The sequence below is a fragment of the Scyliorhinus canicula genome, chromosome 12 (assembly GCF_902713615.1).
Source record: "Scyliorhinus canicula chromosome 12, sScyCan1.1, whole genome shotgun sequence".
Taxonomy (NCBI): domain Eukaryota; kingdom Metazoa; phylum Chordata; class Chondrichthyes; order Carcharhiniformes; family Scyliorhinidae; genus Scyliorhinus; species Scyliorhinus canicula.
In genome coordinates, this window is record NC_052157.1 from 24806691 (window position 1) to 24823222 (window position 16532).

The 16532-nt window shown below is 45.9% G+C and overlaps 1 protein-coding gene across 15 annotated transcripts in view; it reads right to left on the reverse strand.

The window, feature by feature from the left end:
* Positions 1 to 16532, reverse strand: part of myo5aa (myosin VAa) — a 256275-nt gene that overhangs the window by 74274 nt on the left and 165469 nt on the right. For all 15 annotated transcript variants that reach the window (XM_038812894.1, XM_038812901.1, XM_038812903.1 and 12 more), the window contains 6 exons: positions 15323 to 15472; positions 11645 to 11742; positions 10662 to 10748; positions 10363 to 10471; positions 1743 to 1954; positions 467 to 623 (listed from right to left, as the gene is read on the reverse strand). In XM_038812894.1, the coding sequence (XP_038668822.1) occupies positions 467 to 623; positions 1743 to 1954; positions 10363 to 10471; positions 10662 to 10748; positions 11645 to 11742; positions 15323 to 15472 (813 nt within the window). The remainder of the gene's footprint in view (positions 1 to 466; positions 624 to 1742; positions 1955 to 10362; positions 10472 to 10661; positions 10749 to 11644; positions 11743 to 15322; positions 15473 to 16532) is intronic.

Below are 16532 nucleotides of genomic sequence, written 5' to 3' on the forward strand. Positions count from 1 at the left end.
ATGCCCTGCCATATTAGGTTGGGCACCTGGTACGAACTGGCGGGCTTCCTTATGCGCCACACAGAATGGGTTGCCGAGGAGGGCTGATGTGCGAAATGAGAAGCTGGAACACTGTACATCGTACTGGGGGCTGTTCAGGTTGTGAGGTTCAGACTGAGACTCTGCTGGGGCAGAGCGGAGGGAGATTTACGCTACTTCTAACCATGTTACACTGGTATATCCGGTTTCATTTACCAGCACTAACCACCTTTATTTTGGTACAGTACTTCCATGTACAATTAATGCCAAAATAGTGAGGCTCCCATATAAAAGAAATGCACATCATTTAATTGTGACAGAGTAATAGCAATATTCCATAATGATGGAAACAACGTTGCGGCATGCTATTTCTTTCTGGATCTTCCTCTGAACCATTGCAGCATTTGGAGAGAAGACAATGAAGTGAGCTATTAAAGTAGTTGCTTACCGCCTTGTATAGCCGCCTTCCCCGAAAGCCGCGTATAAATGACTGGACAACAATGGCTGCTGAGCGGATACGCAGGAATTTCTGCCGAGCAGCATACATACGCTGGTATTTTTGGATGAGGATGGCTGCTCGGGTCCGACGGAGGAACTGAGCATAGCTGGAAGACAATTTCAAAGAAAAAAGACCAGTTATCCAAAGAGCAAACTCATTCCCCGAGACATCACCCGACAAAACAGATCCGTGTTCAATGTCTTTGGTGGTGGTGGTGGTGGTGGAAGATAGACAATGGCCAGTTCTTAAATGATGCCCAACACTGCTCTTCTGTGAGAAGTGGCAAAATCCATCTGAGAGGCAGATGGTTTCACATCTCCGTTGAAAGATGGCAACTCTGACAGTGCAACACCTCTCAGTACTTCCCTGACGTATGCTTAAATCTTCGTCATTCTGATTCAAGCCAACATCAACTTTTAATAGCACAAGCAACATGACTGGTGTAACAACATCATGGACATAAAGATCCAAAGCTCCTGTAAATATCTGAACTATTATTGAACGGGTGAGGAGGAGGAACAATTTTAGAATTATAGTCTCTCGTTGTGTCAGTCAGGAAAAAAGGTGTGTAGAGATTGAGGACAGTGGTCCATGCCTGACAGCCATTGAAACCATCATCGAGAACCACCACTGCTGTAAAGTGACCAACAAATGTACAAATAAGTACAGCACTAGATCATCAACACCGGTTATTCTACACCGATGAGTAAAATACTACAAACTTGCTGAACGGGTCAACAAATAAAAATCCGGAGACTGTAGAAAATACAATATGATTCATATCTGATCGATAGACTTAACTCATACTTTATTCCTTCAGACACCTTCTCCAAATATGGAAATTTGTAATTGCCAAGTTCCGGAGAAGGGTCATATTGAACTCAAAAGGTTAATTCTGCTTCTCTCTTTACACGACACAGATGCTGCCAAACCAGCTGAATCTTTCCAGCATTTTGCTGCCTTTATTTCAGATTCCCAAAGATCTGCGGTACTTTGCTTTTTGATTTACAAGGTCCTAGGCCCTATCTTGTCACGGAGGTAATGTGGGTTGCCTTGCACACCTGCTTCAGCCCATTTCGCTGTAGCAGCGCGGATGAGAACGGAGTTCCCACAAGGGAGATCTCGCAATCATCCACCAACCCTCTCCAAGGCGCAATGTGTTGATTGGTGCACCAATATAGGTTCACGTTAAAAGGGTAATCTATTGAGTTGAGAGGCATCTCACCATCTGGCTTGATAGCCCCGCACATATCTCTGAATAGTGATTGCAGCTCTTCGCATGCGCAGGTACTTCTTCCGCTGCAGCCAGCTGCGGATAGTCTTCTGGATTCGGATGCAGGCGGCTCGGAGTTTGTCAGCTCGCAGCTTCTCCAAGTATGCCACTTGCCCAGCACGAAAGAAAATCTTTGTCTTACCAAACTGGTATTTGTCCTTGTCCTACAAACCAAGCACAAAATCAGAACAGACCAACAGAGATAAGAACACACATAACTATGAAAAAAACACAAAGTTACTTATTCTAATCTAGCACTGGGTGAGACAATCTCCGATTGAACCAATGTGAAATTCAGATCTAAACGATAAAAATTAGTCAGCATCAACATTCCAACAGTCTGGAGTGAGTGGGAGTCAACAGCATCAAAACGCTGGGGGGCACCCAGATTTCTTGCAAATTAAGTGACAAATCTGTTTTTTTTCTGGTTTTCATAGAATCATCGAATTTACAGTGCAGAAGGAGGCCATTCGGCCCATCGAGTCTGCACCGGCCCTTGGAAAGAGCATTCTACTTAAGCCTATGCCTCCACCTTATACCTGTAACCCAGTCTACCCTTTTGGGCACCAAGGGGCAATTTAGCATGGCCAATCCACCTAATCTGCGCATCTTTGGACTGTGGGAGGAAACCGGAACATCCGGAGGAAACCCACGCAGACAAGGGAAGACAGACAGACACACAGACAGGGACCCAAGCCGGGAATCGAACCCGGGTCCCTGACACTGTGAAACAACAGTGCTAACCACTGTGCTACCGTGCCACCCTGGGAATAGGCACTTTAATTCCAGGCCCAAGTCAGTTGCTGGTCAAATATGTCCAGTGCTAACTCTATCTTCAGCCTAAATGTTAAGAATAATTTACTTACAGAAGTGTGAAATCTGCAGTTTAAATTCATAAATCACACACCAAACATTGTTTTCATTCAGGTAGGACTGATAACCACAGATAAATGACCAAAAGTTGAAATGTTCCTGACTTGATGAACAAAGGAGATTATTTATCATTACAGTTTGCCCAATTATATTTAGTTCAGCTGTCAGCATAACAATCTATTTATGAAAAAAAGTCAGCTCAAAGATCCAAGATAAAGAGAGTGGGTTGAATATTTCTTATTGTATTGAGATGATTTTGGTGTCAGCGATTTATCATTACTACTCTCCAATGTCAGTACTCATCCACAAAATCTCCTGTGGCTGTAGAAAACAACTTGTACCAAACCAGTGATTGGAATTCCTTTCAATGCCAAACATTTCACTGTGTATCTTCAAAGCATGAACACTGGTACTTACTGAAATTAAAAGGCAAAATCTGACTATTTACAAATTAAATTAACATTTGAAAACATTGGACAACTTTCAGAGCAATTGTAATGTTTTGGATAGTGTTACAAGACTTAGTAGTGACATTTGCATGCTATGTTAAAGAAAAAAAACCTTGATAGCATAAACTACAGAGCACTAACTAGAGAGCACTGTTTCATGGTCTGTGATGGTTACAGCAGTTGAACCAAATTATCTTAAAGGGATCTCAATGGACCTTCTAAACCTGCAAACTCTAGCAAATAGAAGAACAAGGGCAGCAGATGCATGGGAACACGACCACCTCAGGCTTCCCGCTCCACATCACACACCACCCCGACTTGGAAATATCATTGCTCTCCCTTTAGTCACTGGGCCCAAAACCAGAATCTCCGGGCGGAATTCTCCGCACTCACGACGGGGCGGAGAATAGCGGGCGGCGTAAATTTTTACGGCCGCGCCGGTCCGACGCCCTCCCGCTATTCTCCCCCCCCCCACGCCCGCCTCCGGACACGAATCGCTGCCCGCCGTTTTTTTACGGCGAGCAGCGATTCTCCCCTGGCCGATGGGCCGATTTCCAAGGCCTTTACGACCGTTTTTATGAACGTAAATCACACCTGGTCTGACCGTTCGTAAAAACGGCCGTAAAGTCCCGATCTGGGGAACCACGGCAGTACCACGGCCGTGCCAAGGGTGCCATGGGCCCGCGATCGGTGGGCACCGATCGCGGGCAGCGGGTACTTACCCCGCGCACTCTTTCCCCTTCCGCCGCCCCACTGTATCCATTTGCGGGGCGGCTGAGGAGCATACCGGCCTGCGCATGCGCGGGTTTCACACATATGCGTGATGACGTCATACGCGGGTTGGAGTCGTCCAATCCGCGCATGCGCGGCTGACGTCATCTAACGCGTCAGCCGTCGCTAACTCTGGCTAGCGGGCTTAACAAAATCGGTTCCCGGTCGGGGGGGCGGAGGCTGGCGTCAAACCTGCCCGTTTTTGACGCCAGCCTCACGATTTCTCGCGAGTGCGGAGAATCACGCCCTCCATTCCTAGCAGCACTGAGGGTGTATGTACACTACGTGGGCTGCAGTGGTTGATGGGCAATTAGCTATAGGCATTAAATGCTAGTCTCGCCAGCAATCTTTAAATCCTCTGATTACATTTTTTTAAGAAACCTTGAAAGGCGGTGTGGGTTACACATAAGCCACCCAAGCAGCACACTATACATTACATGGTAAAATGCTTCTGCTCTTCTAAAACAATTCCCAATTTACAGTGGTGGATCCACTTAAGCCGTTTAAAAACCATCCCACTTCTTGCTTTCCCTCATAGACATCATGAATTTCACCAGTGTTAAGGCTGAGGGACATGGACAGGTTGGATAAGGAGTAGCTGTTCCCCTTAGTTGAAGGGTCAGTCATGAGGGGACACAAGTTCAAGGCGAGAGGCAGGAGGTGAAGGGGGGATTTGAGGAAAAACCTTTTTACCCAGAGGGTGGTGACAGTGTGGAATGCATTGCCTGGGAGGGTGGTAGAGATGGGTTGCCTCACATCCTTTAAAGAGTACCTGGATGAGCACACGGCACATCATAACATTCAAGGCAATGGGCCAAGTGCTGGCAAATGGGATTAGGTAGGTAGGTTGCGTGTTTTTCATACGTGGGTGTAGGATTGATGGCCCGAAGGGCCTCTTCTGCACTGTATTATTCTGTGAATCTGTGAAAACCGTTTACAGGCACAGGTGCCAGAACATGCGCGTGGATAATTATCCACTGATTATTCCAAACCATACTAGATGTGGTTTGACAAAAAGTCACCAGACTCGAAACGTTAGCTCCCTTCTCTCTCCACGGATGTAGCAGTGGGCTGCACAGTAGCATTGTGGTTAGCACAATTGCTTCACAGCTCCAGGGTCCCAGGTTCGATTCCGGCTTGGGTCACTGTCCGTGCGGAGTCTGCACATCCTCCCCGTGTGTGCGTGGGTTTCCTCCGGGTGCTCCGGTTTCCTCCCACAGTCCAAAGATGTGCAGGTTAGGTGGATTGGCCATGATAAATTGTCCTTAATCCAAAATTGCCCTCAGTGTTGGGTGGGGTTACTGGGTTATGGGGCTAGGGTGGAGATGTGGACCTTGGGTAGGGTGCTCTTTTGAAGAGCCGGTGCAGACTCGATGGGCTGAATTGCCTCCTTCAGCACTGTAAATGCTATGATTCTATGCTGTCAGACCTGATGAGAATGTCCAGCATTTTCTGTTTTTGTTTCAGATTCCAGCATCCGCAGTAATTTGCCTTTATGTATTTGCACAAGAAATTGAGAGAGTTACATTTATAAACTTCCTCGTGGGTCATTATCACTCACTGATTGGCAGAACAAATGCAAACTTTGGGCCCAGTTTTAACCATGTGTAGATGAATGAGTTTTGATTGAATTCAAATCTCGCCGTTTCTTTCTAGAAACTCAGCTATGCCATCAACTCTCCTCTGCGTTTTGATGTCTTTTGCCTCTTTCACCATTGTCAGGTTCCTGCAGTGTGACTTTCACCAGACTTTTCAGTGTTCAAAACATCTGGACTTCATGGGTGAAACAGTGACCAGCGTTATTTTGGTGAGACTGTAGGTCAAATCTTGGTCACCGAGGTAGGTAGTTCAATCACCTGACCCACCGCGATCAAAAGTGCCCCGGATTAGGAGATCGCTCCTGGGAGTCAAGTGCAGAATATAGTCTGGCCCACCAACCCTGGAAAACATCTCGGGAGGACAGCTGAGTGCCGAGGATGTCTGGTTAAAAGGCCCGTCTCAGTTCTCTGGTACTTCGTCCCAGTTGTTTGCGAAGACTTTGAAACTTAGAAGACTTCGGTTCCACCATTCCGCGCCCCTCACACCCATCCCAAATGGCCTTCATATCCTGATACCAATTCATGCGCCCGCCATCTCCCATGGCTCCTCATGTCCCCATACCAGCTCAATGCAGACTACCTAGTATCCACCCTAGGCAGAACTCAGGAGCCATGTGGAGATGGAAAGAAATCTAAAAATCTAACACAGCTCTCATTTTATGGACTTGATAGTGGAAGAAAACTCCAATCCATGCTTCTCAAGTATCTAATCCCTTATGAAAACAGTTTTTCCCTCGTACACTTAAACCTTTAATAGCTTCTTTAATCTGTCAAACTGTGAACTCAGAATCTCCTGCTGAGTTAATTACTGCTTTTGAAACTCGGCCAACTATTCATAATGAGTAGCCCTTAAGGAAATGTCAACAAAGAACTATATTGAAACTACTCAAACAGAAGCTGTTTGATCCTAGCAGTCCAACACAGATTATTTTTTAAACAATCACTGACACGTGCATGTTTTGTACCGTTTAAAGAGCTTGACAGTTGAACGGACCTTATCTGTCCCCCTAAGGAGTGTTTATATGTTTATTTCGACTCCATAAATCTGTGACTCTCACACTGCGGATTAAGGCCAAAAGAAGGCCTGTTTGAACTCAGCACGGAGTTTAGGTGGCCCTGCTGAATTCAGGTCTCCCTCCTGTGTGAACCTGTGCCCTTCCCCCACCACTGGAAATTGGGTGTGTCAAAAACAGGAGCAGGACATCAGCATTCAGGCCCCACCCTTCATTTTGAAAGTTCTGCAGGGTCTTCCAGCCCTTTGTGTTTCCTGATCACCAATAGAAATATCAAAATGAAGGATAATGTTTCTTGCCATATCGAATAACAAATTGTTTGCAGTAGAGCAAGGACATTAGCAAGGACATGTACTGAATTCGCCCAAGTGCATGTAGTGGCTTCTCAGGCTATATTAGACATTCGTTTAATATCAAATAAATTATAAGAACATTCTCTTTAATACACTAAATACCGCAATGATAATCAGCCTCCACATAGACCTATGAGCCGAATGAGTCAACACGTTCCTCTCTCCCCCTCAGGGTGAATCTTAGCACAAACACTCTGACAGTACACAGCTCTCCACCCTTCCCCCTGAAGCTGGGCTGTCAGATTGCTGGCACAACTTGCAGTCTGGAATGCAGGTTCCCGCAGTTAAAGCGTTGGGATGACCAAAGTCATTGTCTCTGGTTCCCACCACAAACTCCACATTCTCGGTCATTGATTCCATTCCCTTCCTGATCCCTATCCCAGATCGAACAGACTGCCAGCAAGCAGAACAACCTGGCCAATCAGTGAACTACCAACCGAATGTCACCAGCAACAACTTTAATTGATATGGTGCCTTTTATGCAGCAAAATATACTAAGGCACTTCACAGAGGTTTAATTAGGCATAATTTAATGAACTCTAATCCAAAGATATGGTATAATGTTCACGACCAAAACAGTGAATATTATATAGAATATTAAATATGGAGCAAGGTAGAAGAATTTTGTGGGCAGCACGGTAGCATTGTGGGAAGCACAATCGCTTCACAGCTCCAGGGTCCCAGGTTCGATTCCGGCTTGGGTCACTGTCTGTGCGGAGTCTGCACATCCTCCCCGTGTGTGCGTGGGTTTCCTCCGGGTGCTCCGGTTTCCTCCCACAGTCCAAAGATGTGCAGGTTAGGTGGATTGGCCATGATAAATTGCCCTTAGTGTCCAAAATTGCCCTTAGTGTTGGGTGGGGTTGCTGGGTTATGGGGATAGGGTGGAGGTGTGAACCTTGGGTAGGGTGCTCTTTCCGGGAGCCGGTGCAGACTCGATGGGCCGAATGGCCTCCTTCTGCACTGTAAATTCTATCTATGTAATTTCGACAGGATATCACAGACCATGAAACTGAAATAGTTGAGGACGCAGCCCCTGATCACGGACCACCATGGGGACGGGTGGGGCGGGGCATAAAAGGCCAGAGAAATGCCTTGCTTGGGGAGTTGGGGTTGTAGCCAGTTATAAATAATGCAAGGCGCAAGACCGCAGTGAAATTTGGAGACATTAGAGGACTGAGAGGCACCAGGGATCAAGAGCGAGATGATGGGCAAGCAGGAAGAAAGATAAGTTGAAGTTTACAGATGGGTTCGGACAGTTTTAATACTGCTGGTCAGACGTGGCCAGAATGAAGGATTCAGCAACCTCCTTATGGCAGAGGCAGGTGACGTTATGGAAGTGGACTGGCGTTTTATTTGTGCTCGAGAGGTTCCACAACTTAGCTCAAGATCAAATAGGATGCTGAGATTGCAAAGAGTCTGGCGCAGCCTACGACATTGGTCAGAAGCTAAGGGTCAGCAGCACATTTGTAGAAACCGATCTTATATGTGAGCTTGAATTTGTTAGGGGACAGTACACAGATGAGGGGGAGAAGGGGGTCAAGGATAATTCCCCGAGACCCCAGGGGTAATGGTGGGGAGAGGCTACGACAGTTTACTGCTCGAGATAAAAATGCGGGAGGTCAGCGACCTAAAACATTAATTCTGCTGCAAAGAAAAACTCTGATGTTTGACGTTCCAACTTCCAGACTCAATTACTTCAATACCCTCCCAACCTTCAATCGGGCACCCCTTTGTAAACCACAGCACATCTACAACCCACTTCCCCGGTCATCCTTATCCTCACTAGCACAACATTGGTCCCCGACATCTCAAATACAAGTTCTCATACTCATGTTTAATCTCTCCATGACTTGCTTCCCCACTCCAATCTCTATAATTCCTCCAGCCTATGTGGCCCAAACTGCCCATTAATTTGATTCCAATCTGCTGTGGGTTCCCCATGTTCTCAGCCACCTGGGCCCCATGCGTGCAAGTCCCTCCCTCAGCAATCTCCAGATTCTTTACGGAAATTGTTATAACCTGCCTGTTTACCACTGGCTGTGGACTAATAACAATCCCACAATCCTGTGGGAGTATGAGCTTCCCCAATGAGGGGGGGGGGCGGAGAAATCATTAGCAGACTCCCTGCATAAATAGAGCTGGCCAGTTTGGAGCCAGCAAAGAGAGAGGAGTGAGCAGCAAGGGAAGTTGCTGCTGCTATTGTATATATATATGTTATTGTAAATAAATGTTATTTCTTTGTATCCTGAAGACTCGTGCTGGATTCTTCGTAAAAGAAATCTACAAACGTTTGTCCACTCTTTCCAATGTCTCTGTTTTGGCCAGATTTTTCTTCTCATCATATTCCACTAAAGCATTTTCAGATGCTTTTCAATGTTTAGAAACACAATTTAAACGCAAGGTGTTGTTGAGCGGGCGGCACAGTGGTTATCACTGCGGCCTCACAGCGCCAGGGACCCAGGTTCGATTCTGGCCTTGGGTGACTGTCTGTGCGGAGTTTGCACATTCTCCCAATGTCCGCATTCCTCCCCTAGTCCAAGGCTGTGTCGACTGGGTGGATTGGCCATGCTAAATTGTCCCTTAGTGTCCAAAGCTGTGCAGGTTAGGTGGCGGTATAGTACATAGAACAGTACAGCACAGTACAGGCCCTTTGGCCCACGATGTTATGCCGACCACTTATCCTAATCTAAAATCAACCTAACCTATACTCCTTCAATTTACTGCTGTCCATGAGTCGCTATCACCTCTATCAAGTCACCTCTATCAAATCACCTCTCTTCCTTCTTCGCTCCAGTGAGAAAAGCCCCATCTCCCTCAACCTTCCTTCATAAGACATGCCCTCCAGTCCAGGCAGCATCCTGGTAAATCGCCACTGCACCCTCTCCAAAGCATCCACATCCTTCCTATAATGTGGTGACCAGAACTGAACACAACAGTCCAACTAGGGTTTTATAAAGCTGCAGCTAAACCTCGCGACTCTTAAACTCAATCCCCCTGTTATGAGGATAGGGCCTAAGTAGAGTGCTCTTGCAGAGCAGACGTGATGGGCCGAATGGGCTCCTTCTGCACTGTAGGGATTCCATGGACATAATCACGGAAAGCGTTACAGAAGAAAAATTGATACTTGTATCATATCCCCAGAGGGCTACCAGCCTCAATATGAGATGGCAGATTTGGGAACAATTAAGGAATAGTTCCTGTAGATAGTGAAAACTGGGAACAGGGAGGAAGCAAATGGGATAGTTAGAAACGGAGAGCCCTTCTGCCCAAAATGTAATAACTGGTCATCAATGAAAACATTTTGGGTGGGATTCTCCGATCTCATCTTGAGTGGGACCCAGTGCGAACGAGAACGGAAAATTTGCTGCTCCAACCAAAACAACATTAATTTTCAGGGGCACCAGAAAATCCTATCCGCGAGCGAGGATGGAAGATTTTGTCCTCAACCTGCGTTGAAGTTTTTTTTTTAAAAGCAAAAAGCAATGGGTTTCAATTGGCATAATTCAAATAATCACCTTTATTAACTTTTCCAGGACATTTCTGCACGTCAGCTTTTTGTCACTGAGGACATCTTTTTGCTTCATCAGGACACGATAGCGGTTGAAGAATTCTTGATAGGTCCACCTGAAAATCCACAAACCCAATGAATCAAAGCACGTTTTTCAACTTCAAGTCTGAAGTAAAATCGTTCAAAAAAAAACACACACACACACATATAGAAAGGAAAAGGCGACTCGGAACAAAGCGAGTCCGGGACCACCTCACATGATGAAACAAAGGGAAATTCCAGATTCCTCTGGATGGGTTCCATTACCTTGATGGGAAGCCGGCTGCACTTATCCTAATGGTTTCCAGGACGCCACAAGCTCGCAGCTGTTGCACGGCTCGTTTTGGATCAAACCTATGGAGACACATTCGGGTCAAGTTAACAGTATAGACAGTATACGTCTACTTTGCACATTGGCTTTGCAACTCTGGGAAAGGAATAACATTTTAAAAAATCCCAAGAGCAATAAGTCATAGTATACTTAATAAAATGTACACCCTTTAAATGAAAGTATAGATCTTAAAATCAAATCTATGTTTCATAGGTGACTTTAGAGAAAGGACCGTGCAATCAGTGTGGCACGGTGGCACAGTGGCTAGCACTGTTGCCTCACAGCTCCAGGAACCCACCCACATTTGATTATGGCCCTGGATGACTGTGTGGAGTTTGTATGTTCTCCCCATGTCTGGGTGGGTCCCCTCCGGGTGCTCCAGTTTCCTCCTACAGTCCAAAGATGTGCAGGTTAGATGGACTGGCCATGTTAAATTGCCCCTTCGTGTCCAAAGGTGTGCAGGTTAAGTGGGATTACAGGGTCACGTGCAGGCTCGATGGGCTGAATGGTCACCTTCTGCAATGTAGAGATTCTATGGTATTACAACAACAACAACAACAAAAAATCACTGCATCCAAAAATTGTTCTGAAGGAGATCCTGGATTTCCCCCAGGATGGTGGGCCTGAGACTTCAGTCGACAAAGGACATTCCAGAATAAAACTGGATGACACAGCAAGGTTCTGATCAAGACTCAGTGGCGCACTCAGGATTTATTTTCTCTGTTGTTGGCTAAAAGAAATGGTAAACACATTCTGGATCAATCTGCACAGCTCAGCCAAACACAAATATCAGCCTATAACAAGGCTCACATAATTATAATGTTCAAAGCATTCAGCAGACTCGGTGACACACACCGACAACAAGCACGGTGCCACAGATTAATGAGGTGAAAATGAAAGCACATTTTGTTTGGCTTACGTGAAAGCAAATTTGTCATCATTGGGTTTAATGCAGCGCACATAGTGAGGCGTTGTAGCGTTAAGGGTCTCCATCAGCAGATGAAGGGAGTTCCGGAACTGCAAATAATTCATATGAAACCAAATGTTAGTCAGTGAAATTGGTGGTACATTTTTCAATTTTTCTCTCTCCTGCAATGTTCCAGGAGAGATCTTCCCTCTTCACGTTCTCCCACCTTGCCCCCCCCCCCCTGTTGCAGTTACCATGGTTACCATGTGCCCTCCACTGACTTAACCAACTGAGTTCAAAAGTGAGAGTCCCAGGCTGCTGTCCATTTGAGCAAAGAGACTTTTGTTGTTCTTTGTGCGTATTATGTTGGAAAAATATATATATTTTAAATTTACATTACCCAATTATAGAACATAGAACAGTACAGCACAGAACAGGCCCTTCGGCCCTCGATGTTGTGCCGAGCCATGATCACCCTACTCAAACCCACGTATCCACCCTATACCCCCAACAACCGCCCCCTTAACCTTACTTTTTAGGACACTACGGGCAAATTAGCATGGCCAATCCACCTAACCCGCACATCTTTGGACTGTGGGAGGAAACCGGAACACCCGGAGGAAACCCACGCACACACGGGGAGGACGTGCAGACTCCGCACAGACAGTGACCCAGCCGGGAATCGAACCTGGGATCCTGGAGCTGTGAAGCATTTATGCTAACCACCATGCTACCATGCTGCCCAATTCTTTTTTTTTTCCGAACTAAAAGGGAATTTAGTGTGACTAATCTACCTACCCTGCACATCTTTGGGTTGTGGGGTTGAGACCCATGCAGATTCGGGGAGAATGTGCAAACTCCCCACGGACAGTGATCCGGGGCCGGGATCCAATCAGGATCCTTGGCGCCGTGAGGCAGCAGTGCTAACCACTGCGCCACCATGCCACCACAAAGTTGGAAACATTAATGGACATTACTTGCTAGCTCTGCTCATCTGCCTCCCTGCATCCAGTTCTTCAGCAGTATCGACAAAAAACAGGGGAAAAGGCCACAAACCCACCTTCTCAAATCACAGAATGGTATGGAGAGAAGAGAATAGAATATATAAGGAATCTAACAACGAGAGGAAACAGTGGCCTTGTGGTAATATCACTGGACTAGTAATCCAGAGGCCCAAGCTAATATTCTGGGGACACAGGTTCAAATTCACGAATGGAATGCGGTGGAATTTAAATCCAGTTAATAAATCTGGAATTGAAAAGCCAGTGCCAGTAATGGTGACTATAAAACCATCATTGATTGCTGGAAACACATCATTCCTTTAGGGAAGGAAATCTGCCACCCTTATCTGGTCCGGCTGTTTTGTGACTCCATGTCCATGTGATTAACTGCCCTCTAAAATGGCCGAGCAAGCCACTCAGTTCAGGGCAGTCAGGGGTGGACAACCAGTGATTGGCACAGCAATGCCCACGGTAAAATGGTGAAAAATGTTAACAAAAAAAAATGAGAAAGGGAAACATTATTTTTCAAGCGGTATATGCCAGGTGGCAAACTACCAGCCTCTATAGTTAAACAAGAAAAAAATTATATACAAAAGTGAGAGGGAGAACAATCACAAACCCTTTTGGCGTCAAGAATCCGACCCAAGTGCGCCTGATATCCACAGGACTCCAGACTTTTACGCAGCCATAACCCTGGTCCCATTTGAAATCCCACGGCAATCCCAATTCAAATAATTTGGGCAGATGTCTGCACCTCTTTGGTACAGCTCTGATTGGGGAGCATGAGGGAGCCAGTCGAGTGACATGACCACCATTTCCTCCCACTGTTAAGATTGCCTCTTCTGTCTGTGTAATTTAGCGGCTGACAAATGGCCTGCTATATATTTTATTCCCGTCTCTCAAACGCCATTTGGCATTTTGAATAAATGAGAATTACCAACCCAACCTTAGTCAAAAGACTCCTGCCAGCTCTATCTAACATATGGCCAGTAGAATAAAGAGAAATTGGGCAGGATTCTCAGCTGGACTCGCACGGCGACCGGAGAATCCCGTCTGAGGTTAATGGATTTTTCCATTGACCCGTGGCGTTCTTAAGGCGGGTGGGGTGGAAGAATCCAGCCCATTGACTGCAGTTTGGACCACAGAGTCCGCAATTTCTAATACATTTTGAAATTAAGCCAAACCTGTTCGGACCTTCAAGTGACACATTAAGGGTTAATCTAAATAGCCATCGTGTCCACTGGTCTGGGCACCAGTGAAGTTGGTACTCCTGGCACCCAGCCCTAATCTTGAACAAGAGAAGGAAACTCAGGACTTTTAATAAAACAGGAGATTTAAAAGCAGTGATCCAGCACTCTGCTCAACATATTGCCACTCTCTGCCATCAGTATATGCATGTCCCTTCGGCCATACACCTGCTTTCAGTCTCACTCATGTGGGCATCACTGTCACTGCTGGCATCAAATCGCATTTTACACAATCATCAAATGTCTCAAAATGCTTTACAGCCAATGAAGCACTCTTTGAAGTGCAGCCACTGTTGTAATGTACAAAACTATTTGCACAAAGCAAGCTCCCACCAAACAGCACAAATGACTGGACAATCTGTCCTTCCTGATATTGAGTGAGGGGTAAACATTGGCCAGGACACTGGTTTATCTCCCCTCCTCTTCCTCAAAATAATGCCATGGGATCTCAGATTCAAGATAGCGACTCTCTGCGAGCTCTCTCAAACAGACCCTTTTCTTTTGTCTATTTTGTCCAAAACTCTTTTCCACTTCATATATAACTACTACTCTTTTGTGTTTTCTTACAGGTTTGAGGATCCTCCAAACCTCGAGGCCCTGTAAGAACACAATTCACGATGCCCTATGCTCATCTTGCTTGTTTGGCCCCTTGTTCTGCAGTGTAACCAATCACTATTTGTTGATGTACCATTTGTCAATGTGCTTTGTCAATTATTCTTTTGTCTACTATGTACGTACTGTGTATGTTCCCTTGGCCACAGAAAAATATTTTTCACTGTACTTCGATACATGTGACAATAAATAAATATCAGTGTCAATCAATCAATCTTCTACACCCGCCTGAACAGGCAGATGGGGCTCAGTTTAGTATTTCATCAGAATGACGGCACCGGTATTTTCTCTTTTCCCTCAGTACTGCACTGGAGTGTCAGCCGTGATTTATCTCCTCGATCCCTGGAGTGAGAATTGAACCTGGAACCTTCAGAGTCAGAGGCGGGAGTGCTCCCAACTGAGCCACGACTGATACCCCATCACCAAAGGATCATGGTGGGTCTTCTGTTTGATACAACAGAATGGTGTGTAACACCCTCTTGGACACCAGGGAAGTGTCGATCATGTTGCTTTGGGACTGGAAGGTCAGATAAGGACATTCTTTTTCCAACAGGGCATTAGTGAACCAGTCACCACAAAGCAGCAACTAGATGCTCACTGCTCCTAGCTTTTTATTTCCTGATTTCTTTTTTTCTCAATCTGAATTCAAGTTTCCCAGTTTAAGGGTATTTGAACTCATTTTCACTTGGTTACTATTGAAGGCCTCTGGCTCGGCAACTACTACACTGTTTGCATACAGCAGCAAAACATGCATGCAAGCCTTTATTATTGAACTCCACGCTTGGATGTTGCTCTTTTCAAAGCCACTTCAAACTAAGCACTAATCTTACCTGATGTCCCACCGACTTCTTGTGTTCTTTGCTGGGCTGCAGCGCTCGAGGCTTGGCAGATTTCACAGTTGCCCTGGCAACCGGGGGCCTTCCTTCAGTGGGGCTGGTGGCCGGCTTCTCGTCTCGGAATAGCTCCGCAAGCAGATTTAACTGGTTTTCGTGGGAATTGCAGGAGCAAGCAGAAATAATTTCACATCAGCAAGTCCGCAACCATCCGCCGAAGAAATCTGATATCGCGTTTGATGTTGCCACGGGCCCCACATCCCATTTTCTATGGGGCAGCTTTTTTTAATAATTGGCCTCCGGGGAAGACATGGATTGGGCTTGTGGGCCTCACCTGACAACCTAATGATGCTAAATAGAATTTACAAAGAAGTTACAGCAGGGGAACAAGTCAGCTCACCGGCCCACGCTGCCTACATCGTCGCCCCCAATCAATGTATCCTTCCATTCCTTTTGCCCTCAAACTTTAAATGAGGCTAGTAACCTGAACCACTTCATATGGCAGTAAATCCGACATTCTGCCTATTCACTGCTTAAGGAAGTTTCTCCTGAATTCCTTATTGGGGTTATTAGTGAATATCTGATATTTACAATCCTGGTTTCTCATTCCACCCCCACCCCCAGGAAAATACAGTGTCAAATTTCCTGCAAACTACAGTTTCTAAGTGCCATTTAAATATATGGCCCACATGCCAAGGTGAACTGATCAGATCTGAACAGGCTGGTGCTGCCTAGTCTGCTGTACACTCTGGGGAAGCTGGATTCTGTGCAGTCGCAACTTATTTTCCAGTTGGATTATGTAAAGATCCCAAGGCAATTAAAGCTTTGTTTCGTCAGCTACAACTAAAAGAAATGCCCAGCAGCCTGTGCCCCTTCCTGCAGAACTGTGTTCCCGAATGAATTCCCCACGACACATACCTGCACACGGAGAGGGCTAAGGGAATGCCAAGATGGCAAATAGATGCACGCCACCCTCTTGAAAGTGTACAAGTGGTCTAAACTGCCCCCCTCAAACAATGGGCCTTGAACATCCATGTCAGAAAGCACATTTCTCCGAAGCACATTGCTGAAAAAGGCTTTCAACTCGGAAATAAAATCCAGCTCTTGGTAAACTTGCTCCGAAATCCTTAATGCACCCTGGATTTCCATAACCCATTAACTCTCTTTGTTTACATTATTTTTATTTTAAAAAACTGCATACACACCA